General features: G+C 51.3%; 2 protein-coding genes and 1 long non-coding RNA gene across 3 annotated transcripts; 2 read left to right on the top strand and 1 right to left on the bottom strand.

Moving 5' to 3' along the window:
• The first annotated feature begins 160 nt into the window (after positions 1 to 160).
• On the top strand, positions 161 to 4,576 carry LOC149428742 (uncharacterized). The gene is made up of 4 exons (XR_016310686.1): positions 161 to 342; positions 2,486 to 2,633; positions 3,481 to 3,587; positions 4,347 to 4,576. It is a non-coding gene; the product is annotated as an uncharacterized LOC149428742 (long non-coding RNA).
• Positions 4,577 to 7,528: 2,952 nt separating this feature from the next.
• LOC149428741 (OTU domain-containing protein 3-like) lies at positions 7,529 to 21,512 on the bottom strand. Its single transcript, XM_089667058.1, has 8 exons — positions 21,228 to 21,512; positions 19,984 to 20,132; positions 18,742 to 18,854; positions 17,176 to 17,298; positions 14,154 to 14,290; positions 12,500 to 12,597; positions 10,570 to 10,745; positions 7,529 to 8,432 (listed from the first exon to the last, which is right to left on the bottom strand). Exons 1-8 carry the CDS (start codon positions 21,428 to 21,430, stop codon positions 8,256 to 8,258), a joined length of 1,176 nt encoding a protein of 391 aa, XP_089523184.1. The 5' UTR covers positions 21,431 to 21,512; the 3' UTR covers positions 7,529 to 8,255.
• A 1,294-nt stretch (positions 21,513 to 22,806) lies between these two features.
• LOC149428740 (E3 ubiquitin-protein ligase RNF186-like) lies at positions 22,807 to 23,755 on the top strand. Its single transcript, XM_089667057.1, has one exon. The coding sequence runs from the start codon at positions 22,931 to 22,933 to the stop codon at positions 23,753 to 23,755; it is 825 nt and encodes a 274-aa protein (XP_089523183.1). The 5' UTR covers positions 22,807 to 22,930.
• The last annotated feature ends 3,678 nt before the right edge of the window (positions 23,756 to 27,433 follow it).

Below are 27,433 nucleotides of genomic sequence, written 5' to 3'. Positions count from 1 at the left end.
TAACTGGAGTTCAAAATAACATGTTGGAAGTGTACATTAAACCAGTTGAAACCAGAGATGTGGCTGATATTCACCAGATGTGCATTCCATCAAAATAGGTAACTACACGTGATGGCACAGCCGATCACGCATTGACTCTAACTACTCCACAGAATCATACATGACGTTATATAACCAGGAGATACTGCGCATGGCAGTAGATAAAGACATTCCAAACTATGTATATAAAAGACGGGGGATTCTAGGGGAATTTGGGACTCATTGAAGATGCGGCAGACGTGCCTTGCGGTGATTTCCCGGATTCCCCCAGTCACTGGGCAACGGGTGATGCTACAATATCCGGTGATGTATTGATGCTTTATTCTTGCTATAATATGATCTAAATATGATTTGCAATTCTGACAATTCTTATGTTATTATACTAACAGAACTTATTCAATAAATCATGTTTTGCTTTAATATTTATTAAGCCTAATCCGTGTATTAGTGAGCGATTGTAGTAGTGTTTAAAAACACTTTGTTTTGAGGCAAAACACCTCCCCAACCATCACTGACCCCCCACCAGAACGGTCATGCTGAACCATGTTACAGGCAGCAGAACCTTCTCCATGGCTTCTCCAGTCCTTCCACGTCTGTCACATGTGCTCAGGGGGAACCTGCTCTCATCTGTGAAAAGCACAGGGCGCCAGTGGTGGACCTGCCAATTCTGGGGTTCAATGGCCAATACCAATCCAGCTCTATGGTGCCGGGCAGTGAGCACAGGGCCCACTAGAGGATGTCGGGCCCTCAGGTCACCCTCATGAAGTCTGTTTCTGAGTGTTTGGTCAGAGACATTCCCACCAGTGGCCTGCTGGAGGTCATTTTGTAGGGCTCTGGCAGGACTCATCCTGTTCCTCCTTGCACAAAGGATCAGATACCGGTCCTGCTGATGGGTTAAGGACCTTCTATGGCCCTGTCCAGCTCTCCTAGAGGAACTGCCTGTCTCCCGGAATCTCCTCCGCGCTCTCGTCTCCCGGAATCTCCTCCGCGCTCTCGTCTCCCGGAATCTCCTCCGCGCTCTCGTCTCCCGGAATCTCCTCCGCGCTCTCGTCTCCCGGTATCTCCTCCGCGCTCTCGTCTCCCGGAATCTCCTCCGCGCTCTCGTCTCCCGGAATCTCCTCCGCGCTCTCGTCTCCCGGAATCTCCTCCGCGCTCTCGTCTCCCGGAATCTCCTCCGCGCTCTCGTCTCCCGGAATCTCCTCCGCGCTCTCGTCTCCCGGAATCTCCTCCGCGCTCTCGTCTCCCGGTATCTCCTCCGCGCTCTCGTCTCCCGGAATCTCCTCCGCGCTCTCGTCTCCCGGAATCTCCTCCGCGCTCTCGTCTCCCGGTATCTCCTCCGCGCTCTCGTCTCCCGGAATCTCCTCCGCGCTCTCGTCTCCCGGAATCTCCTCCGCGCTCTCGTCTCCCGGAATCTCCTCCATGCTCTTGAGACTGTGCTGGGAGACAAAGCAACCTTCTGGCAATGGCACGTATTGATGTGCCATCCTGGAGGAGTTGGACTGCCTGTGCAACCTCTGTAGGGTCCAGGTATGGCCTCATGCTACCAGTAGTGACACTGACCCGAGCCAAATGCAGAACGAGTGAAAAACAGAAAAGAGTAGTAGGAGAAAAAATGTCAGTGGCCTCCACCTGTAAAACCATTCCTGTTTTGGGGGTCATCTCATTGTTGCCCATCTAGTGCACCTGTTGTTCATTTCATGAACACCAAAGCAGTTGAAACTGATGAACACCCCCCTCTGCGACTTACCTGACCAGATCCATATCCCGGGAGTGTCATCGACTGGATGCGACTCGGATTACAAAGTCTTCCTTTCATTTTGTTGAGCCGTGTATATATACAAGCACCAAGGGAAACGGCCATATGGACTAAATATCTCGATTGATATATCATCCATTTGTATTTTTAGTCCATATGGCTGCGGTTTCCCTCGGTCCTTGCATTATATACAGGATGTACCATTTTCCCTGAAGAAGACCGTTTGTTGAAACGCGTCAGCGAATGGGATTTTAGGATTTTGTCGTTCTTTTGGTCAATGTTTCGATTCTCCGTGTCCCTATAAAGTCCTTCCAGGTCGTAGTCGGGAAACGTTCGCTGAACGCCCGCCAAGTGCTGGAGAACCCAAAGAATCCCAAATCCAACCTTTCCCGCTCTTCTAGAAAGGCACCCATGACACGCACTTTGTAAAGGCTGCTGGACCTGCGATGAGGAAAGCACCGCCCGCCGCCTGCCCTATAAACTAGCCAAGGATGGTCATTTTATTTTTTTTTAGGCCGATCAAAAAAAAATAAAAATAAAATGAAAGGATTTAGCCGGTCCCTGGAACTGGCTGCCCAAGTCAGGCGGTCCCATCTCTGCCGGGAGGGAGGTGAGGGGGCGGAGTTAATGAGCGGTTGATTGTCTATTGTGAGCATGTGCGGTCGGTGACCCGTGTCTTTCTCCTTCCAGCGATGTTGGTTCAGACGTACGGCGGATTAATCCAGTTTGGTCGCATGATAGAAATAGTGGTTGGCAGGCCGGCATTATTCACGTACGCGTTCTACGGGTGCCACTGCGGTGCCGGAGGGAGCGGGTGGCCTGTGGACAACATTGACTGGTAAGATATTCCCCCGCCTTGTGGATTACATCCAGTCATATTCCTGTGATCCAGTGGATTCTCCGTGATGTCACCGCTCTCTAGTGACAGGCTGCATTCTCCGTGATGTCACCGCTCTCTAGTGACAGGCTGCATTCTCGGTGATGTCACCGCTCTCTAGTGAAGGGATAGGCTGCATTCTCAGTGATGTCACCGCTCTCTAGTGAAGGGGATAGGCTGCATTCTCGGTGATGTCACGGCTCTCTAGTGAAGGGATAGGCTGAATTCTCAGTGACGTCACCGCTCTCTAGTGAACGGATAGGCTGAATTCTCGGTGACGTCACCGCTCTCTAGTGAAGGGATAGGCTGCATTCTTGGTGACGTCACGGCTCTCTAGTGAAGGGATAGGCTGAATTCTCGGTGACGTCACCGCTCTCTAGTGAACGGATAGGCTGAATTCTCAGTGACGTCACCGCTCTCTAGTGAATGGATAGGCTGAATTCTCGGTGACGTCACCGCTCTCTAGTGAACGGATAGGCTGAATTCTCGGTGACGTCACCGCTCTCTAGTGATTGGATAGGCTGCATTCTCGGTGACGTCACCGCTCTCTAGTGAAGGGATAGGCTGCATTCTCGGTGATGTCACCGCTCTCTAGTGAAGGGATAGGCTGCATTCTCGGTGACGTCACCGCTCTCTAGTGAAGGGATAGGCTGCATTCTCTGTGGACGTCACCGCTCGCTAGTGAAGGGATAGGCTGCATTCTCGGTGACATCACCGCTCTTTAGTGAAGGGATAGGCTGCATTCTTCATATATATACACCTTGCTGTGATGAATTATATACACCTTGCTCTCTTTGTCCCGCTCCAGGTGCTGTCACGTCCATGATTGCTGCTTTGAGTCGATCTCCAGCGGAGGATGTTATCCACTTTGGGTCTTTTATAGATACGATTACATCGATGGAGACGTAATTTGCTGTAAGACCAATCGCTGCCCATAGACTGCAACCAGGATCTGTGTCTTATCCCCATCTGCGACCCTCCAGCTGTTCTGAAACTACAAGTCCCATCATGCCTCTGCCTTTGGGAGTCGTGCTTGTACCTTGCAATGCTTCATGGGAGTTGTAGTTCTGCAACAGCTGGGGGGGGGCACAGGTCGAGCACCCATGCCATAGATTGTGCAATCTGCTCCAGCCTCCTACATCCAGCTGTCTGTCCAAATGCTTCATACACCATTGACTGGTCCCATGTCCCAATACTTCAATTATACCCGTGTCCTTCATGGACAAAACCAGCACAAAGATGGGGAGAGCATTTGGACTCCATATTTATGATTTTCAGTTATCAGGTGGTAAATTATCGAGATTATATACGTAATAAGGGAGATTCTGTTACTGAAATCCCCATATTGACCTCCATATTTCCTGGCTTCCATAAATCATTTATTTCCTATGATCGCCATCTAGTGGGCAAAATTAGGTATTTTCCTGAATGAGTTATTTCAGGGAGATACAGCATTATGGCCACTAGATGGCGCTGACGCTCATAGGAAACATATTTGGCAAAATACGGGGAATATTTCTGATGGTTACACAGAAAATTTAGGATTTTTTAAAAATGTAATAAAAGGATGTGAAAGCTTTTCTAGTTTCCAGCAGCCGCCATGACAAAGAACTGATTCAAGTCTGAACAGACTTTCTCTCCGGCCTGAGCTGACATCTATTCGTTTCCCAACAGTGGATAATCGGTTGGACGGATGCGCCAGGCAAGCCTGCGAATGTGACCGCGCGGCCGCCCTCTGCTTCCAGAGACACGACGGACGTATTCCCACTCCAACAACTTCTATCTCAAAGCCAAGAGATGTGACGAGCTCCAGCCGCCCTGCCACCTCGACCCTCTGACCTGGAACTGAGGCCGCGGCACCCGCCGGCCCCTTGTGAGCGACCCCAATAAATATGTTGAAATGATCTGAATATTTCTGGTGATGTTTTACAAATAGAATGTTTATATACAGAGCCCTAACGGGGCCCCGGTGTACAAAACCATGAAGGCCCTTCTCCAGCATACCTGGTGATCCTGCCACACCCCTTAGCAATTAGCCCCTCCCTGTTTATTACTGACCATGCTAGGCATAGAGGAGGATCTATCCTAGCATGCTCAGTTTGTGTCTCCTGTTCTGACTTAGACATTACGGGACTCTGTGCCAATGCAGGCAGTGCCTGTAGCCCCAGTGTCAGATGCATGCAGTGCCTGTAGCCCCAGTGTCAGGTGCATGCAGTGCCTGTAGCCCCAGTGTCAGGTGCATGCAGTGCCTGTAGCCCCAGTGTCAGGTGCATGCAGTGCCTGTAGCCCCAGTGTCAGGTGCATGCAGTGCCTGTAGCCCCCAAGTCAGGTGCATGCAGTGCCTGTAGTCCCCAAGTCAGCTGCCTGTAGTCCCCTAGTCAGATGCATGCAGTGCCTGTAGTCCCCAAGTTAGATGCATGCAGTGCCTGCAGTCCCAAGTCAGGTGCATGCAGTGCCTACAGTCCCCAAGTCAGGTGCATGCAGTCCCCAAGTCAGATTACAGCTGCAACAAACCTGCATGACAGCGGCTCCTTCTCATCACAGTAGCTTAATGATTAGCATTTCCCCCTGGCAGTACTCGGGTCGTTGGTTCAAATCCCAACCACGGCATCACCTGCCTGAAGTTTGCATGTTCTCCCTGTGCGGGTTTCCTCCGGGTCTTCCGGTTTCCTCCCACACTCCAAAGACATGCTGGGAGGTGAACTGGTTCCTGTCTAAATCGTCCTTAGTATGTGTATGAATGAAGGTGAGTAACCTTAGATTGTACGCTCCTCGGGGCGGGGACTGATGTGTATGTATGTATATATATATATATGCGCTGTGTATATTGACGGTGCTATGTAAGTACCTGTAATAATATAATCCTGCAGCTGAAGTCACGAGCGTCCTCTGCAGTCTTTTCCACCGCCAGCCCTCTGACCTGCAGGAGGCGAGTAGTGGACTAAGCAGGCGTGTGACGGCTGATAAAGCGCCCCCCCCCCCCCCCCCCACCTAAAGAAAGGGATTTCTTTTCTTTAATTGAAAATGGGGCTAAATGTATACAGAAAATATTCGGTGTGCTTGTTTGTATTTGTATACACCCCGCCTGGCCCGTATACACCCCGCCTGGCCCGTACACACCCCGCCTGACCCGTACACACCCCGCCTGACCCGTACACACCCCGCCTGACCCGTACACACCCCGCCTGAACCCGTACACACCCCGCCTGACCCGTATACACCAGTATACGCCCCGCCTGACCCGTATACACCAGTATACGCCCCGCCTGACCCGTATACACCAGTATACGCCCCGCCTGACCCGTATACACCAGTATACGCCCCGCCTGACCCGTATACACCAGTATACGCCTCGCCTGACCCGTATACACCCCGCCTGACCCGTATACACCAGTATACGCCCCGCCTGCCCCGTATACACCCCGCCTGACCCGTATACACCAGTATACGCCCCGCCTGCCCCGTATACACCCCGCCTGACCCGTATACACCAGTATACGCCCCGCCTGACCCGTATACACCCCGCCTGACCCGTATACACCCCGCCTGACCCGTATACACCAGTATACACCCCGCCTGACCCGTATACACCAGTATACACCCCGCCTGACCCGTATACACCAGTATACACCCCGCCTGACCCGTATACACCTTGCCTGACCCGTATACACCAGTATACACCCCGCCTGACCCGTATACACCCCGCCTGACCCGTATACACCAGTATACACCCCGCCTGACCCGTATACACCCCGCCTGACCCGTATACACCAGTATACACCCCGCCTGACCCGTATACACCAGTATACACCCCGCCTGACCCGTATACACCCCGCCTGACCCGTATACACCAGTATACACCCCGCCTGACCCGTATACACCCCGCCTGACCCGTATACACCAGTATACGCCCCGCCTGCCCCGTATACACCCCGCCTGCCCCGTATACACCAGTATACACCCCGCCTGCCCCGTATACACCCCGCCTGCCCCGTATACACCAGTATACACCCCGCCTGCCCCGTATACACCCCGCCTGACCAGTATACACCCCGCCTGACCCGTATACACCCCGCCTGACCCATATACACCCCGCCTGACCCATATACACCAGTATACACCCCGCCTGACCCGTATACACCAGTATACACCCCGCCTGACCCGTATACACCAGTATACACCCCGCCTGACCCGTATACACCAGTATACACCCCGCCTGACCCGTATACACCAGTATACACCCCGCCTGACCCGTATACACCCCGCCTGACCCGTATACACCAGTATACACCCCGCCTGACCCGTATACACCCCGCCTGACCCGTATACACCAGTATACACCCCGCCTGACCCGTATACACCCCGCCTGACCCGTATACACCAGTATACACCCCGCCTGACCCGTATACACCTCGCCTGACCCGTATACACCAGTATACACCCCGCCTGACCCGTATACACCAGTATACACCCCGCCTGACCCGTATACACCAGTATACACCCCGCCTGACCCGTATACACCAGTATACACCCCGCCTGACCCGTATACACCCCGCCTGACCCATATACACCAGTATACACCCCGCCTGACCCGTATACACCCCGCCTGACCCGTATACACCAGTATACACCCCGCCTGACCCGTATACACCCCGCCTGACCCGTATACACCAGTATACACCCCGCCTGACCCATATACACCCCGCCTGACCCATATACACCCCGCCTGACCCATATACACCCCGCCTGACCCATATACACCCTGCCTGACCCGTATACACCAGTATACACCCCGCCTGGCCCGTATACACCTCGCCTGACTGGTATACACCCCGCCTGACCCGTATATATACACGTTTTTTTTTTTTTTCTTTCTTTATTTAAAAATAGAATTTTCCAGACACCTCGGGGTTGATTTACTATGACTGGAGAGAGACAAATCTGGGGCGGCTCTGCGGAGAAACCAATCAGCTTCCAGGTTTTATCATCCAAGCTTCATTGAACAAACTGAAGCCGATTGGCTGCCATGCAGAGCTGCACCAGATTTTGCACCCTCCAGTTTTAGTAAATCTCCCCCATTGACATAGAACAACCAACTCCGCTGGTGCAGAACCAGAGATCCCGGGACCAAATGTTCATGGAGGGCCCACATGCTGGATCACGGGGCCCGGAGTAACCCTCGCCTCTCACATGCCACAAAGGCCAGAAAAAACAAAAGTGCTTCATGCGGGATCCGGGGATCAGGAAGATTTCATGTCTTTTGTTTTGTCACTGGAAGATGTAACGCCAAAAATCACTCGTGTGGCATCAGCCCGCCAGCGCGAACCTGCGAGCGCTCCTTCCACCTCTCCGGATTGGGCAGCTCTGGGATCTCCCAGCATGCACTGCAAACCCTGAGCGTCAAAGAGAACGAAAAATGGCGGCAGCCACAAGGCACTGTGGGGTTTTCCATGAGAGAAGCCCTGACGCCTTTTTTTTTTGCCAACATTGAAGGACTGAGGTGTTCACCTGAAAATGGCCAACGTGGAATCCTAGGAACCAGAGAGGGAGGAGAACGGCGGGGGCTGTATTGGCCAATAGAAGTCAGATGTTCACAGCGGCAAAAGCCTTCACAACCGTAATGCTGGCCTGGTCCCCGTCCTCCTCCCGATGGTTATTGTCCGCGATACTCCGCAGTTCCTGCACCCGCTGCCGGTGCCTCTCCTCCTGCCGCTTCTTCTTCTGCAGTCGTTGCTGCTCCTTCCGCTGCTTGTTACTCAACTGCCAAGACAGAGGAAAATGGCGGCTTTAACCCACATGGAAGAAAAATATATTTGATATATATGCTGTAATTTTGGCCGTATTCAATATATATTTATTTCAGGTACTTATATATCGCCGTCAATGTACTCCGCGCTTTACATATATATTGTACATTCCCATCAGGCCCCGCCCCCGAGGAGCGTACAATCTAAGGTCCCTAATGTACATACATACTAGGGACAATTTGGACAGGAATCAAGTCACCTACCAGCATGACTTTGGAGTGTGGGAGGAAACCAGAGTACCCGGAGGAAACCCGCACAGGGAGAACATGCAAACTCCATGCAGGAGGTGCCATGGTCGGGAATCGAACCCATGACCCATTTACTGCAAGGCAGACATGCTAACCATTAAGCCACTGTGCCGCCCATATACATAATATATACTGCATGTTGAAATGCGTTTATTACAAAATATTAAAAATATTTTAAAAAATAAATTTCAAATATACTGTATGTCTTTAACCACTTCCAGGCCGGACGCTTTCACACCCCCAGCCCCCCTTTCCGGTCCAGACACTTTCACCCCCCACGCCCCCCTTTCCGGTCCAGACACTTTCACCCCCCACGCCCCCCTTTCCGGTCCAGACACTTTCACCCCCCACCCCCCCTTTCCGGTCCGGACGCTTTCACCCCCCACCCCCTTTCCGGTCCAGACACTTTCACCCCCCACGCCCCCCTTTCCGGTCCGGACGCTTCCCTCCCCCCCCTTCCAGTCCGGACGCCTCCCTCCCCCCCCCCTTCTAGTCCGGACGCTTCCCTCCCCCCCCCCCCCTTCCAGTCCGGACGCTTCCCTCCCCCCCCCCCTTCCAGTCCGGACGCTTTCACCCCCCCCCCCCCTCCTGCCAAGGCCAATTTTCAGCGCTATCACACTTTGAATGACAATTGCGCGGTCATGCAACACTGTACCCATATGAATTTTTTAGCATTTTTTTGAGACAGATAAAACTTTATTTTGGTGGTTTTTATGCACCGCTGGAATTTAAATTTTTTTGCTATATAAATGAAAAAGTCCAAACATTTTGAAAAAAGTGTTTTTCTTATAAAATTAAATATTTCATCATAAATCTTGGCCAAAATTTATTTAGTAAAAAATAAAACCCAAATTAGTTTATAATCAAAAATTATAATTTTTTAAAACATTTTTTACATTTTTATTATATATATATATTTTTTTTAACATACTGTCACCGTAGCAGTAGTGTCACCATAGTGACTCTGTACTACTTGTGGGGGGTGAAGAAGATTTTTTTTTTTACACTGATTGCTTTTACACCCATAAAGGCTGTAAAAGCAATCATTTCTCCTTCTCTCTGGCTGCATTCCTGCAGCCATTGAGAAATACTGTGTGAGCTGTGATTGGTCACAGCTTGTCACATGGTACAAGGCTGTTGTGAATAGCCCTGTACCATGTGACGTCTGTGATCATTCACAGATTTCACACATAGTAAGCAATGATGTGAGAAGTGACATCTTGTTCACTACTCTGCATGTGATCACCGATTGGCCAATCAGTGATCACATGATCAGGACCCCACACAGAGGTCCCGTCTGACGATCGGTGTTCCACTGTGTCCGGAGGATCGCGGTACTGCACGCTCCCAAGTAGCGCGCACAAGCAGGGGGTGGGGAGGTAGTTTATAAACGGCCACCCATCCCTGCACTGCCACTTTTTTTTTGCAGGTTAAAATATTAGCATTTTTTAAATTTTTGTTGCAGGAAAGCATTGCGCCAGTGATCAGCCAATCGCAGGTCTCCAGCAGATTTGTCGGTGCATCTGCAAGCGGATATACTGACAGGAAGAATGAATGAACTACAAGCTGACAGCCACTAAGGCTGCTGGGATTTGTAGTCTCTCAGTCACACATGACTGGGGGAGGGGTGGCGGGGGTAGTGAATTAACATGTTACACCCTGGGGGGGGGGGGGGGTTTACACCCTGGGAAGGGGGGGCAGGGGCAAGTCTGAATGCACATGTTACACCCTGAATGTGGGTGTAACATGTTATGAAAGGTGAACTTCTATATAGAGTGGGGGGCAGATAGGTCCAGGAGTGTGAGGCTTTATTCCACCACTAGGGGCAGTGTGGTAGCGCACCTTTTGGCTGTGGGTGTCTTTGTTCTCATCTGGAACATTCCTCAGGTCAGCCGTGTCCCTCGATTTCTCCAGCTTTGGTCCGGTTCTGGTCTTGGTTACGGTGCCATGCTTTTCTGTGTGTTCTGGGCCCTCGTGGCAGCTGCTTCCTTCAGCTATACATTCCGTGGCGCTGTCCGCTAAGATCAGATACAGGAAAAGAAACATCAGAGCCGCTGCGGTGGGACGCGTGGCGCCTCTACGGGGATGCCATCAGTTGGCGTTCACAGAGCGCATATTGGGTGCCTCCTACAGGAAAACTATGTGAGGGCGTTCACAAAGCGTACACCAGGCGCCTCTACAGGAAAACTATGTGAGGGCGTTCACAAAGCGTACACCGGGCGCCTCTGCGGGAAAACTATGTGAGGGCGTTCACAAAGCGTACACCGGGCGCCTCTGCGGGAAAACTATGTGAGGGCGTTCACAAAGCGTACACCGGGCGCCTCTACAGGAAAACTATGTGAGGGCGTTCACAAAGCGTACACCGGGCGCCTCTACGGGAAAACTATGTGAGGGCGTTCACAAAGCGTACACCGGGCGCCTCTGCGGGAAAACTATGTGAGGGCGTTCACAAAGCGTAAAAAAGGGCGCCTCTACGGGAAAACTATGTGAGAGCGTTCACAAAGCGTACACCGGGCGCCTCTACGGGAAAACTATGTGAGGGCGATCACAAAGCGTACACCGGGCGCCTCTGCGGGAAAACTATGTGAGGGCGTTCACAAAGCGTACACCGGGCGCCTCTGCGGGAAAACTATGTGAGGGCGTTCACAAAGCGTACACCGGGCGCCTCTGCGGGAAAACTATGTGAGGGCGTTCACAAAGCGTACACCGGGCGCCTCTGCGTGAAAACTATGTGAGGGCGTTCACAAAGCGTACACCGGGCGCCTCTGCGGGAAAACTATGTGAGGGTGTTCACAAAGCGTAAAAAAGGGCGCCTCTACGGGAAAACTATGTGAGAGCGTTCACAAAGCGTACACCGGGCGCCTCTACGGGAAAACTATGTGAGGGCGTTCACAAAGCGTACACCGGGCGCCTCTACAGGAAAACTATGTGAGAGCGTTCACAAAGCGTACACCAGGCGCCTCTACGGGAAAACTATGTGAGGGCGTTCACAAAGCGTACACCGGGCGCCTCTACGGAAAACTATGTGAGCGTTCACAAAGCGTACACCGTGCACCTCTACAGGAAAACTATGTGAGGGCGTTCACAAAGCGTACACCGGGTGCCTCTACGGGAAAACTATGTGAGGGCGTTCACAAAGCGTACACCGGGCGCCTCTACGGGAAAAACTATGTGAGGGCGTTCACAAAGCGTACACCGGGCGCCTCTACGGGAAAACTATGTGAGGGCGTTCACAAAGCGTACACCGGGCGCCTCTACGGGAAAAACTATGTGAGGGCGTTCACAAAGCGTACACCGGGCGGCTCTACAGGAAAACTATGTGAGGGCGTTCACAAAGCGTACACCGGGCGCCTCTACGGGAAAACTATGTGAGGGCGTTCACAAAGCGTAAAAAAGGGCGCCTCTACGGGAAAACTATGTGAGGGCGTTCACAAAGCGTACACCGGGCGCCTCTACGGGAAAACTATGTGAGGGCGTTCACAAAGCGTACACCGGGCACCTCTACGGGAAAACTGTGAGGGCGTTCACAAAGCGTACACAGTTTTCCTGTAGAGGTACCCAATGTGAGAGCGTTCAAAAAGCGTACACCGGGCGCCTCTACAGGAAAACTATGAGAGCGTTCAAAAAGCGTACACCGGGCGCATATACAGGTGCTGCTGAAATTCGGATTGGAAATCTAGTCCTCAATGACCTCAAAATTTGGCGCTCCATCAATTTTTGCGACTCATTTTTGCCGCATGAAAGGAATCAGTTCAGACAGGAGAATATTTACCGACTTGTTTCAGCTCTTCGATCTGCAGAATGACCTGGATAGTAGATTCCACATCGAAGCTTTCGGCTTCCAGACTCTGCAGAATCAGGCGAAACGTCCTGCGCACAGAGAGGTGGAGGATCACCGTTAGTTATAAAAATAGTTAAAAAAAAAAACCTAAAAAGCATCAAAGTAAAGAAATTCAAACTGAATATTTTTGTTTATTTCCAGCCTGTAAATGGGAATTCCTCCTGCAGGGTGACACCAGCAGTGAATGCAGTGGGACGTTGTCACTTTGTGCCGCCACTGTAGGTGGCCGGCACCAGTACAAGGAGGGGCTCTGTATCTGGGAGCACAGAGTCCTGTTGGATCTCTCCTCCGGTGGCATGAAGACCTCTGTACCCCCTCCCCCCCCCCCCAACAATGCCACAGGGGTCAAGATGAGGATTGAGGGAAAATAAAGGGAGAGCCTGAATGGGACCGGAGAAAAAGTCAAACACTGCTTAGCGGCAGAAGGACCTCAAATGGAAAGGTTTTCAATTTTTTTATTTTTTTCATAGCCAGTCAGCAGCGTTCTCATGTTTTATAGCGGGGGTCCCCAAACGTTCTAAACAAAGGGCCAGTTTACTGTCCTCTACACTTCGAGGGGTCCGGACTCTGGCCAGTGGGAGTAGAGAAGGTCCATATGTCATTGGGAGTAAACCGGGCCTCTTCGTTGGGGTCAGTGGGAGGAATTGTGCCCCTTCATTGGTGTCATTATGAGGAATTGTGCCCCATAATTGGTGTCATTGGGCCCAGTTGTTGGTGTCATTGTGAGGAATTGTGCCCCATAATTGGTGTTACTGGGCCCCATAACTGGTGTCATTGGGCCCCATAATTGGTGTCATTGTGAGGAGTCATGCCCCATAATTGGCAAGTTTACTGTCCTCTAGACTTCTGGCCAGTGGGAGTAGAAAAGGTCCAAATGTCAGTGGGAGTAAACCATGTTCCTTCGTTGGTGTCAGTTGGAGGAATTGTGCCCCATAATTGGTGTTATTGGGCCCCATTGTTGGTGTCATTGTGAGGAATTGTGCCCCTTCTTTGGTGTCATTGGGCTCCATTGTTGGTGTCATTGTGAGGAATAATGCCCCATAATTGGTGTCATTGGGCCCCATTGTTGGTGTCATTGTGAGGAATTGTGCCCCTTCTTTGGTGTCATTGGGCCCCATTGTTGGGGTCAGTGTGAAGAATAGTGCCCCATAATTGGTGTCATTGGGCCCCATTGTTGGTGCCATTGTGAGGAATAGTGCCCCATAATTGGTGTCAGTGGAGGGAATTATGCCCCATAATTGGTGTCAGTGGATAAAATAGTGCCCCAAGGGCCAGATAAAAGCAAGCCAAGGGCCACATCTAGCCCCCCCCCCCCTGAGCCGCAGTTTGGAGACCATCGTTATATATGCCGAAATAAAATTACTTTTCTTAAAGGATCCCAAATTTTGAAAGCTCAGATTACACCGTCAGCTGAATGAGTCAAAAGGGGAAGATTTACGAAATCTGGTGCAGCTCTGCACGGGAGCCAATCAGCTTCTAGCTTCAGCTTGTTCAATTAAGCTTTGGCAATAAAGCCTGGAAGCTGATTGGTTTCTATGCAGAGATTTAGCCCCATGCAGTATTCGTAGCCCCCCCTCCCCCACACGATCTATTATCACTCTGGTCTCTATTACCGCCACAGCCGGTGGCATTGCGCACTTTCTGCACCGCGTCCCCCCGCCGCTCATCTGCCAGATTGGACTTTTGCTTCCCTTTCCGATTGGACTCGTCTTTGGAAAGCATCTGTGGGAGATGAAACAGAACAATCAGATCCCTGACCCGTACCCAGCCCGCCCCGAACCCCCACCCCGACCCCCCCCGACCCGTACCCAGCCCGACCCCCCCCCCCCCCGAACCGTACCCAGCCCGACCCCCCCCCCCCCCGAACCGTACCCAGCCCGACCCCCCCCCCCCGAACCGTACCCAGCCCGACCCCCCCCCCCGTACCGTACCCAGCCCGACCCCCCCCCCCGAACCGTACCCAGCCCGACCCCCCCCCGAACCGTACCCAGCCCGACCCCCCGACCCGTACCCAGCCCGACCCCCCGAACCGTACCCAGCCCAACCCCCCGAACCGTACCCAGCCCGACCCCCCCCCCCGACCCGTACCCAGCCCGACCCCCCGAACCGTACGCAGCCCGACCCCCCGAACAGTACCCAGCCCACCCCCCGAACCACGGTACCCAGCCCGACCCCCCCCCCGAACCGTACCCAGCCCGACCCCCCGACCCGTACCCAGCCCGACCCCCCGACCCGTACCCAGCCCGACCCCCCGACCCGTACCCAGCCCGACCCCCCCCCGAACCGTACCCAGCCCGACCCCCCCCCCCCCCGAACCGTACCCAGACTATTCCGTTCTAAGAAACAGAAAAGAAGAGGCAAAAAAAAAACGCAACTGAAGGAGAATTATCTGGCCTGCGACAGCCAATCAGGTACCATTGTGCAGTCACGGCAACTGCGTCACCACGGCTACAGCAAACTCTTCATGGGTGGCAAGCTTCAGGCCCCTTTGGATTCATGCACTCGATCGAAGTGACCCATTCATTTTAATGGGCTGGCAGCGCATGTTAACCACTTCCTGTCCGGCCCATGTATATAAATGGCCGGACGGTGGCAGTGCAGGGTCAGGTGGCTGTTTATAAACGTCCTCCCCGCCCCCTGCTTGTGCGCGCTCCTTGGGAGCGAGCAGCACCGCGATCCGGTGCCCGCTGTGTCCTCCACACACAGTGGAATACCGATCGTCGAACGGGACCTCTGTGCGAGGTCCTGATCATGTGATCACCGATTGGCCAATGAGTGATCACATGATCGGGACCTCACGCAGAGGTCCCGCACAGCGATCGGTGTTCCCAGGGAGCGCGCACAGGCTGAAAATGCGGGCGCTGTTTATGAATGGCAGCCCACTCCTGCACTGCTCCTGTCTGGCCGTTTATATACGTTTATATATATGGGCCGGACGGGAAGTGGTTAAAAAAGCTTCCTACTTTGATACGACTTTCTTGCGACTGGAATGCCATAGAGCAGGGGTGGGCAACTGTGGCCCTCCAGCTGTTGGTGAACTACAAGTCCCATCATGCCTCTGCCTTTGGGAGCCATGCTTGTAACTGTCAGTTTTGCAATGTCTCATGGGACTTGTAGTTCTACAACAGCTGGAGGGCCACAGTTGCCCACCCCTGCCATAGAGTGTAATAAGTTGCATTTAAGTCACACTGGAAATCGCACGACTTTAAAATCGCACCAGTGAGAGAAGAGCCTTCATACCCCATTTACGATTGTGCGACTTGTCATGCGACTTTGAACATCACAGTGATAGGGCAAGTCGTCCTCCATGTTTTCCAATGATAACTATTCATTTATGTGCGACTTAAAGTCGTTCATACGCTACTTGGGTCCGACTTTCATTCAACTTCAGAGCCGCAGACGTCAATGTTAACCCCCAAAAGTTGCATGAAAGTCGTAAAAGCCTAGTCAGTGATCACATGATCGGGTTAAAGCCTAACTAGATTTTTTTTTTTTTTTAATAGAATGGGGAAATGTTAAAGCAAACAAAAAAAATGCAAGGCCTGCCTTGGAAGCTCCACCCCCAAATAAAAAAAAAAAAAAAAGCAAATGAAAGCCAAAAAAACCAAAGAAAAGCCAAAAAAAACAAATGAAAGCCAAAAAAACAAAGCCAAAAAAACAAATGAAAGCCAGAAAAAAAAAAACAAAACCAAGAAAAGAAAAGCCAAAAAAAAACTCAAATGAAAGCCAAAAAAAAAAAAAAAAAAACCCAAATGAAAGCCAAAAAAAAAAAAAAAAACAAAACCAAGAAAAGAAAAGCCAAAAAAAAAAAAAAAAAAACCCCAAATGAAAGCCAAAAAAAAAAGCAAATGAAAGCAAAAAACAAAACAAAGAAAAGCCAGAAAAAAACAAATGAAAGCCAGAAAAAAAAAACAAACCCAAGAAAAGAAAAGCCAAAAAAAAAAAAAAAAAAAACCCCAAATGAAAGCCAAAAAAAAAAGCAAATGAAAGCAAAAAACAAAACAAAGAAAAGCCAGAAAAAAACAAATGAAAGCCAGAAAAAAAAACAAAACCAAGAAAAGAAAAGCCAAAAAAAAAAAAAAACCCCAAATGAAAGCCAGAAAAAAAAAAAACAAAACCAAGAAAAGAAAAGACAAAAAAAAAAAAAAAAAAAACCCCAAATGAAAGCCAAAAAAAAAAGCAAATGAAAGCAAAAAACAAAACAAAGAAAAGCCAGAAAAAAAAACAAAACCAAGAAAAGAAAAGCCAAAAAAAAAAAAAAAACCCAAATGAAAGCCAGAAAAAAAAGCAAATGAAAGCAAAAAAACAAAACAAAGAAAATCCAGAAAAAAAACAAAAAACAAATGAAAGCCAAAAAAAAAAAAACCATGGCTCTCGCGAGGGGCCAGTTATGTCACTGGGAAAACGGAGTTGCTACATTCAAAACGCACACGGCAGGATTTCCTGTCCTTGTGACCCCCATACAAGACATGGGGGGAGCGGTTGTCACCAGGACAGGAAGGCGCCGACCGTTATTCATCTTTAACACATGATGGGTATTTCAGTCACTTTGGTACATGAAAGGTGTCGGAGAACCACGAGATTCCCCATCGGCTGTGTGGCTTCACCTCTGTGTGCAGGTTGGCCGGCGTCTCGGCGTTGTCGTTGACGTGGCGCACGCTGTCGTAGTGCTCCCCGTAGCGGTAGGCGATGTGCAGCTCCTGGATGCCGCTCTTATCTGAACCTCGGATCTGCAATCAGAGACAGAGATAGGCGGAGATTCCTCCGAGTGGCGGGAATAGGGCCCCTCCCCCTACTCTGTGCAAATGGCGGAACATCCGCAGCAGACAGAATGAAATGATTTCTAAAGATGGATCAGAACTACAAACCCCATCGTGTCAGGAGGACTCAGACTACACACACACCAATCCCTCATAGATCCGCACCAAAGATCACACTGAGGATCACATTGTATTGGAGGAAATCCAAATTATTATCGTCATGGAGGAAAAAGAGGGCGATAATCAAAGATCAACTACAAGAAATTGTTACATTTTATATAAATCCTCCCTCCGCCCTCCCCTTCAGTCTTGCACAGGTGTAGCGGCTCCTCCCCTTCAGTCTTGCACAGGTGTGCCGGCTCCTCCCCTTCAGTCTTGCACAGGCGTACCGGCTCCTCCCCTCCAGTCTTGTACAGGCGTGCCGGCTCCTCCCCTCCAGTCTTGCACAGGCGTGCCGGCTCCTCCCCTTCAGTCTTGCACAGGTGTGCCGGCTCCTCCCCTTCAGTCTTGCACAGGCGTGCCGGCTCCTCCCCTTCAGTCTTGCACAGGCGTGCCGGCTCCTCCCCTTCAGTCTTGCACAGGTGTGCCGGCTCCTCCCCTTCAGTCTTGCACAGGTGTGCCGGCTCCTCCCCTTCAGTCTTGCACAGGCGTACCGGCTCCTCCCCTTCAGTCTTGCACAGGCGTACCGGCTCCTCCCCTTCAGTCTTGCACAGGCGTACCGGCTCCTCCCCTTCAGTCTTGCACAGGCGTAGCGGCTCCTCCCCTGGACTGAGACGTCTTCCTCTGATATCACCGCACACTGGGAGCTTCTCACAATCATGGAGGCTCAGCATCACCTGTGGTCTTCACCTAAGGCCTGCCTAGGACCGCCCACTCCTCCAGACTGATTCTCACTCATCCATGCATTTTGATTTTTGCATATGTTCTCCCACTGTTTGCACAAGGACCGAGGGCTCTTGAGAGGAGCACTGAGGCAGGGTGCTGTGATGTTTTCAGAAAGCTATGTACAGCCCCCTACTGGCCTCTCCCACCAGCCATGATCTGGCTGCATTGCATAAAGAAGCACAGAGACCCAGTGATGACATCACTAAGTATAATATAAGGTATGGAATGAAAACAGAGATATATGGAGGAGGGGCGAGGAGAGACCAGGGAAGACAAAATGTAACCAGATTAAAACTGCAGCTTTAAATCCCTAGGATTTCCCCTCCCACAGATGAGGTGGGTGTGGCAAGTGGGTATGGGGTGTGGCAAGTGGGGTGGGTGTGTTTGTTTGGTTTTTTTTTTAACGGGAGATGAATTCAGAAAGAACAAAAAGACGTGCTTAAGGCGCACACTGCGAACGGTCGTTGCTTACAATCCGGAGTGTAAAAATGAAACAAAGATCCTGAATGCGTTTCCCTGAACACTCACCTGCCACAGCGGATTGTTGAGTTGGTGAATGACGATATTCACTTGTTTACTGCGTGCAAAAGCCACAATGGCGTCATTTCCGGCGAACGTCCCGGGCTGCGCCAAGTTGTCCACTAGAAGGAGAAAAGATAAGACACTGAGCTCAGGACGGGACCCCAACACTCCTCTGTATACAGACAAGCGCTGCTCATCGCACTAAATGGGGCTTTTATATCTGTTTATGAACTTGTCATTGCTGTATTCTACTATTAGGGGTGCCTAGGACAGGGGAGTCCGGGAGAGGCGTGTCCGGGACAGGGGAGTCGGCGAGAGGCGTGTCCGGGACAGGGGAGTCGGCGAGAGGCGTGTCCGGGACAGGGGAGTCGGCGAGAGGCGTGTCCGGGAGAGGGGAGTCGGCGAGAGGCGTGTCCGGGACAGGGGAGTCGGCGAGAGGCGTGTGCGGGACAGGGGAGTCGGCGAGAGGCGTGTGCGGGACAGGGGAGTCGGCGAGAGGCGTGTCCGGGACAGGGGAGTCCGGGACAGGCGAGTCCGGGATGGGGAAGAGGAGTGTGTGGGACGAGAAAGGGGGAGAGTTTCTGGGAGAGTCGCGTCTAGGATAGGGGAATCCAGGAGGCGTGTCCGGGGACGGTGGAGAGGAGTGTCTGGGATGGGAAGGGGGGGGATTTTCTAGGAGAGGCGTGCCTAGGATAGGGGAACACAGAAGAGGAGTGTCTAGGATAGGGGTATCCAGGACAGGTGTGTCTAGGATGGGGGAATCCAAAAGAGGCGTGTCTAGGATGAGGGAATCCAAAAGAGGCGTGTCTAGGATGGGGGAATCTAGGGGAGGCGTGTCCAGGACGGGGGAGAGGCGTGTCTGGGATGGGGGTGAGGCGTGTCCAAGATCGGAAAGGGGGGAGTTTCCGGGAGAGGCGTGTCTAGGACAGGGGAGTCCGGGAGAGGCGTGTCTAGGACAGGGGAGTCCGGGAGAGGCGTGTCTAGGACAGGGGAGTCCGGGAGAGGCGTGTCTAGGACAGGGGAGTCCGGGAGAGGCGTGTCTAGGACAGGGGAGTCCGGGAGAGGCGTGTCTAGGACAGGGGAGTCCGGGAGAGGCGTGTCTAGGACAGGGGAGTCGGGGAGAGGCGTGTCTAGGACAGGGGAGTCCGGGAGAGGCGGAGTGCTCCCGTTTTAGTACACCTCCCCCACTGAGTAGAAGATGCTGACATTGTCGGGTCAATAGGTGGCTGCGGACATTGGAGCTCTCACCATGTTTGTCGAAGGGGACGTCATCTTCCACGAACGGCTCGAAGTCGTTGCGGTGCCGGATCATGTAGTCCGCGGTCTCCTGGCGATGTTTGAGATGGTTCCGCGAGTGGCCCTCCAGCTGGTCCCCCAGGGCCCGGAACAGGCAGTTCCTGATAGAAGAATTATCTTTATAAGACTGCAGCTCTAAAGTGATATTAAAGGTTCCCGATTTTTTTTTTTTTTTAAACAAGGTCATACTGACCTGACTCCTCTTCTCAGGTTCCCCCGCTGGCGCTCCCGGCCCCTCCCCACTGAGTGCCTCCATAGTAATCCACTTGCTCTGGAGGCACATGTGTGCGCTCGCTCCTGAGCTCCTCTATAGGACACACAGAGCGCGGCTTGACCCCACCCCCTCCCTCCTCACTGAATGCGATTGGCAGCCAATGGCTCCCGCTGCTGCCTCAGCCAATGAGGGAGAACCGAGGCTCTTGTGCACACTGCTGGATGGAGATGCGGATCAGGTAAGAATTGTGGGCGGGGACACACAAAAAAAGGTAAAAACTTGTTTTTATCTTGTTTACACTTGAGGTGCCCTCTGAAGAGCGATCATTGTTGGATTGCGGTTCAGAGGGTGACAGGTAGCGAGGGGGTATGTCACCTCCTCATCGCCAGTTCTGACCCCCTGAACCCAAGACCACTGAGCCACAGCTGCACGCATTGTACGCAGTTGCTGGGCGGCCCCATTTGGCCGGCAGTGACGGCATGGCAGCTGAGTAGCGATGCGAAGCATCATGCCCATTGCTTCTCAGCCAGAATTCAACCCCCGGTGCATTTATCGGGCACCAAGTTCTGCCAAACACGACTCGTTCAATAATTGGGGCCCCGCTGCATTCGCCACGCATGTTGCAATGTCTGCAGTTGGGGCGGCATTTACGAGGGTGAAACTGGTGGCTAAATGGTTAGCACTTCCGCCTGCCAGTACTCGGGTCCTCGGTTCGAATCCCAGCCACGGCACCCACCTGCCTGGAGTTTGCATGTTCTCCCTGTGCCTGCGTGGGTTTCCTCCAGTTTCCTCCCACCCTCCAAAGACATGCTGGGAGGTGAATTGGCTTCTAACTTGGCCACAAAATCTGGGTGTACAAAGATGGCGGCGCCTCTGATAGCACAGAAACGGGTGTACCAAGATGGCGTCTCCTCAAATAGACTCTGGGTGTACCAAGATGGCGGCGCCTCGGATAGCACAAAAGCTTACACCCGGTACTGACCCGTCTCCCGGAACTTCCCTCATCCGGAGCCCCAGGACTTGCAGCTGGTTAGTGAAGCTGACAAACTCCTCGGCGTCCACCGTCTCTCCAGCCCGGTTCTTCTTTTCCTTCGCCAGAGCTCGCCGAGCGGCCCGCTCGTCTCTCTTCCTCTCCGTTTCCGCCTTCTTCCCCGGCCGGGGCCGAACGCTCTGCTTCCTGGACATGATAGACAGCCCGACCGAGCCGGGGAACCCGAATTACACTTCCGGTATTCTCTGACAAAACGGCCAACCACGCCCACTTTGTTATGGATTAGAGGAGGTGTTATTCCGTCTCTATGGTAAACTGGGCGTGGCTGACTGTTCTGGCAAAAATACCGGAAGTCGCATCTATGTTAAAGTGGGCGTGACCGGGAGTGTCTCATCCTCTCTATTGTTCAATGGGCGTGGCTAGCAGTTCTGTCAATTATTTACAGGAAGTGGCGGTCCTTCAGTCTTTGTAGCTCGGGTGGGTTCCGCAGAGACGATCAACAGGGAGGAGTTCGTCAGCTACACCCAGCAGCTCTACTAACAGCTTCCGCCATCTTGGTGCTCCGCTCCCCTTCCACTCCAGCTGCATGATACCGTAATTGACGGCCATCTTGGTACACCCACTATGCACATACTTTCGAGTTGGTGCCGCCATCTTGGTACTCCCATGCATCTCTAGACGCATCAGTACGTAATTGGCGGTTATCTTGGTGCACCCATTGTGGTTTCAAGTATCTTATACGTCGCCATCTTTGTGTTCCCTTTACGCTCTTTTGACGCCATCTTGGTACACCCACTGTGCCCTTAGTTCCTTCTAGGATTTAAAGCGCAGCCATTTTTGTACTCCTGCTTCAGTAGAAGCGGACCGTTACCGAGAGGTTGCCATTTTTGTACACCCACTGTGCACATTCACGTATATGTAACCTAGGTTCACACCTTTGCGTTTTGCAGAAACGCGCTACAGTCTGTTTAACATCTCCGCATTTTCACCCGGTGCGTTTTTTTGGAAAGGGTTACTTTTTGTTTGTTTTTATTGCAAAAAGTTGCATTTTTGATTCTTTAGACTTCAATGGAAACACTGCAGACAAGCATGTAGTGTGTTTTTGCTGCGTTTTAAATCTGCCTAGCAACAAGAAAAATAAAATTAAAAAACCCGCTGCAAAATGTGTCAAAAAACGCAACAAACGCAAACTGCATAGGTGTGAACCGAGCCTTAGTCTAGATTTATACCTATGCAGGTTGCGTTTCTGCTTTGCGTTTTGATGCATTTGTGTTTTTTTCTTGTCGCTAGGCAGATTTTAAATGTAGCAAAAATGCAAGACATGCTTTTCTGCAGCGTTCCCATTGAAGTCTATAGAACTAAAAACTCAACGTTTTGGAACTCCTGAAACATACATGGACCGCCACACCATGCGCCTGTTATCCCTTTTGTATTTAGGTTGTGTTTGGCCTGTTGAACCTCCCCGACAGATGGCAGGTGTTGAAATGAAGCTCTTCCCCTCCATCCTGCTGCAGGAACATCCTCCTATCAGACGTAGATGTAAACTTTATCAGCAGCCATAAAACCTAATCTAACGCGAGTTAAAATTTAATCCACCCGTTGATAAACAGAAGTCAGTAGCCATCTGGAACCAGTTGCCTTGACTGCCTGAATTCACCACAACCGGCAGTAAACGATTCCTGCCAAGTTCAGACATGGGGGAAGAAACGGGCTCTTCTGGGGCCACCAAAGAAATTTTGGGATGTGACCATCTCACGATCACAGAAACCGAAATCAATTTGGAAGTTGGCGAAACCACAGAAGAAACGCAAGAAGCACCCCCGCCTGCCCTGGCTTCTTCTCCCCCGGAATCCTCCGAGGTACAGCAGATGGTCAACGAGGGTTCAAAGGATTTGAAACCTTCCTTAGCCAAAGTGGAGACCCCGAATTCTTGCCTTACAGATATGGACTGTCCCGTTTGTTTCAGCAGATATGACGTCCACCGGCTCCCCAAAGAACTGTTTTGCAAGCACAGCTTTTGTGCTATATGCCTCAAACTCCTGGTTCGTAATGAAGGGGGCACCTGGAGGATCGCGTGCCCCATCTGCAGGGCGCCCACCACAGTCTTCGGAGGACTTGTATGCACTTTGCAAAACCAGGAGCTGCTGATAAGCCAGTTGCAGAATCCTGAGCCGAAGGTCGTCGTCCCTGAAGCCTCCGGATCGCCGGAGACGACCATAAGGCTGAACCACATTGGCATGACCTGGATCTCAGAGGAGCAAAGGAGCGGGAGACAGTGGTCCGCCGCGAAGAGAATGGTGGTCCTGCTTTTGATGCTGCTGATCGTGCTGATTGTCATTCTTCAGTTTATCTACACTGGGATTATGAAGTGGATGCTGGGAGTTGCTCTGGGGGTGGTCGTTATAATAACCATTCTGCTGTGCTTCAACCCCTACTGGAAGGTGAGATTGCCAGGCACAGCGAGTCAACCGGGACAACAGGACCACCACAAAGGTGGAATAGGACAGCTGACCATGTAGTCCAGATGTCTTCTCCATGTGATACATTCTTTTGTCTCCACTTATAGATCAGACTGTGAACTGTGTGATGTCTACGTGGCAAAGTGTACATGTTCACCTATAGACTCTGCTGACAAACCGTACTTTTTTAGGTTGCAATTTGTAGGACAGCGTGGCTTTAAACCACCCTCTTTTGAAACCAAATCCTGTTCCTCTCCTAGCATTCCTCTTTCCTACCAAATCCCATCTGTCTCTCTTACTGTCCCTTTTTTGGACCCAAGTCCTTCTGTGTCGCATGTTCTGTCTCCCATTGTAATGTACAGCGCCGAGCGAACTGTTGGCGCTTTATAAATACTGTATAATAATAATAAGTGACCTTCGTTCATGTCCAGATCTCTATCTTCCCACCAGCAGAATCTCTTTTGAACCCAGGTCCCCTCGATCTCTCTTCCTTCCTGCACAGACTGTCTTTTGAACCCAGATCCCCTCTGTCCCTTTTACCCTCCAGCAGGCTCTCTCTTTTGAACCCATATCTCCTCAATCTCTCTTCTCTTAATCAAAGTCTGTCTTTTGAACCCATATCTCCCTCTCTTTCCTTCAACAGACTCTCTTTTGAACCCAGATCCCCTCTATTGCTTTACCATCCTGCAGAGTCTCTCTTTTGAACCCATATCTCCTCTCTCTCTCTCTTCTTCATCAAAATCTGTCTTTTGAACCCAGATTTCCTCCTCTCTCTCTCTCCTTCCCTCCAACGGCTCTCTTTAGAACCCAGATCTCCTCTATTTTACCTCCAGCAGAGTCTCTCTTTTGAACCCAGATCTTCTCTGTCTCTATTTTGAATTCAGATCTCCTTTATCTATCTTCCCTCCAACAGACTGTTTTGAACCCAGATGCCCTCTATCCCTTTACCTTCCAGCAGAGTCTCCCTTTTAAGCCCATATCTCCTCAATCTCTCTTCTCTTCATCAAAATCTGTCTTTTGAACCCAGATCTCCTCTCTCTCCCCCTCTCTCCTCTCTCTCTTCTCTCTCTCTCCCCCCTCTTTTCTCTCTCTCTCCTCTCTCCCCCTCTCTCCCCCTCTCTCTCCCCCCTCTCTCTCTTCTCTCTCTCCCCCCTCTCTTCTCTCTCTCCCCCCCTCTCTTCTCTCTCTCCCCCCCCTCTTCTCTCTCTCCCCCCTCTCTCTTCTCTCTCTCCCCCTCTCTCTCTTCTCTCTCTCTCTCTCTCTCCCCCCTCTCTCTTCTCTCTCTCTCTTCTCTCCCCCCCCCTCTCTCTTCTCTCTCCCCCCCTCTCTCTTCTCTCTCCCCCCTCTCTCTTCTCTCTCCCCCCCTCTCTCTCTTCTCTCTCTCCCCCCTCTCTCTTCTCTCCCCCCCTCTCTCTCTTCTCCCCCCCTCTCTTCCCCCTCCCCCCCCTCTCTCTCTTCCCTCCAACAGGCTCTCCTTTGAACCCAGATCTCCTCTGTCTTACTTCCCGTATAGTCTCTCTTTTGATCCCAGATCTCCTCTATCTCTATTTTGAATTCAGATCTCCTTTATCTATCTTCCCTCCAACAGACTCTCTTTTAAACACAAATCCCCTCTATCCCTTTACCATCCATCTCTTTTGAACCCATATCTCCTCGATCTCTCTTCCCTCCAGCAGAGTCTCTCTTTTGAATTCAGATCTCCCTAATTTAGTTTCCCTCCAGCAGAGTCTCTCTTTTAAACCTAGATCTCCTCTTTTTATTTATTTTTTTCCCCTCCAGTGGAGTCTTTCTTTTAAACCCATATCCCCTCCATCTTTCTTTTCTTCAACAAAAATCCTCTTTGGAACTCAGATTTCTTCTATCCCTCCATAAATGTCTTATTTTGAACCCAAATCTCATCTGTTCCTTTTTTCTTCAGTATTGTCCCTCTTTTAGATTTGGACCCTTCTGTGCCCCATTCTACGTCGACCTGTACCCATGGGCATTTGAGCAACTTCTGTTAGCAAATGGTCACCTTTCCACATATACCAGTCAAATTTTGTCATGTCATCGCTACATCGATGATATTTTTATGGTTCGGGACGGGTCCATGGATCTGTTATGTCAGTTTCTGGAGGAGCTTAATGCGAATGCCTTCAACTTGAGTTTTACCATGTCCCATCATAAAGAGAGTATTCGATTTCTGGATATGCCAGTCTGGTACAAACATGAAGGCTGTTTGGGCAGTACTTTGTATCGCAAGGAAACGGTAGGCAATTGCATGCCAACAGTTTCCATCCAACCTCCCCCTAGTAACTTCGATACCATATAGACAATACTTATGGCCCAGGCAAAATTGTTCCAACGATGGTGATTTTTTTGTAGAGAAGAAGACCTACTCCACACACATTTGTTGGCTAGAGGATACAGTCAAACCTTGGCCTAAAAAGATATTTCGCAGAGCCGCTTCTCAATCTAGAAACAATCGGTCCAAGTGTAGTAAGCGTGATACCGCCAGAATCAATTCCACGCCACAGACTCCGGGTCAAGAGAAATAAATATGGGGATCTACCTCCGACCCCATTATTGTGTAGTTTGGACCTGATTCCCCGCAGATTACATATGGAACTACCTCTATCGGAGACAAACTGGTTCTCAGCGAATATCAAGCCACACTTAGAGGGCACCCATGTGTGACGATTGTGCGCAAAAGAGGCATGGACGCTGTACATGACAGCCATCTTGTTAGGTCTCAGCCATGTTCTCTCCTGTCCTCCTTCCTCCATGGAATACATAGCTATAGGTTGAATGGAGGTTGTCGCAGCTGCTTTCCCCTCTCAGCCCCCTTGCTCTGTCCCTGCTCTCTCTGCCATCTCTCATCCGTGCCCCTCTCCCCTCCTGCAAAGATGAAAGGCATTCCTAAGACAAGCTGGAGCCATGCCAGCTCCGGGCCCCCCCGGTTGCCTGGGTGACTAGGGGGTCCGACATCAGTTTTAAGAAGCTGATGCCAGAGCTCCCGAGGTATTCACTGCTGTGTAGCTGACGGAAGGGGCCCGGGCTGCGGCTGGGATCTTTTGTGGCCAGGCTCGGCAGAGACCCAAGGCTGCCTAGGACCCCACTTCTCCCAGAGCTGGGGAAGACTGTCTGCTAGTCACCAGAGATCCATGAGTACATGCTTTCTGCCTGCTTCACTTGAACTATTCTTGTGCTGACCTCACACCAACCCCCCCTGTTGGATTACTTGCTACAGAGACTCACACCAACCCCCCCTGTTGGATTACTTGCTACAGAGACTCACACCAACCCCCCCCCCCCCGTTGGATTACTTGCTACAGAGACTCACACCAACCCCCCCTGTTGGATTACTTGCTACAGAGACTCTCCCTTGGCTCTCGGTGTTGGACTTTAAGTGTGTTGGTCCTTCCGTGTCGCCCTGTACTGGCGTATTCACCCTCCCTGCGAACTCCCCTATTCGGTGACTGTCATCTGTTTGCCTCAATAAAGCTTTGTGCGTTTGCCATCTACTCTGTGTGTCCTGTCCTACCTACCTTCCTCACAGATGTCAAAAGGACCTCTTATCCTAAATAAACTACAGCTGGATGAGCTCCAGGGCTGTAAACAGCTAATTAGTCTGGTTCCAGGGGGTCTGCTTTGAAATCACTTTCCTCTGACCGATCGTAAAACAATAACTCAGTCAGTCACGACCTGTTATTCCGGCCATAGACAGGTCGAAAATCGGCCGATTTTTCATCCGATTAA

Source organism: Staurois parvus, unplaced genomic scaffold (genome assembly GCF_062004578.1).
Source record: "Staurois parvus isolate SC_StPar_1 unplaced genomic scaffold, SC_StPar_1.0 ptg002993l, whole genome shotgun sequence".
NCBI lineage: Eukaryota > Metazoa > Chordata > Amphibia > Anura > Ranidae > Staurois > Staurois parvus.
Note: the sequence above shows the minus strand (reverse complement) of the source record. Positions and strands in the feature narration are given on the sequence as shown.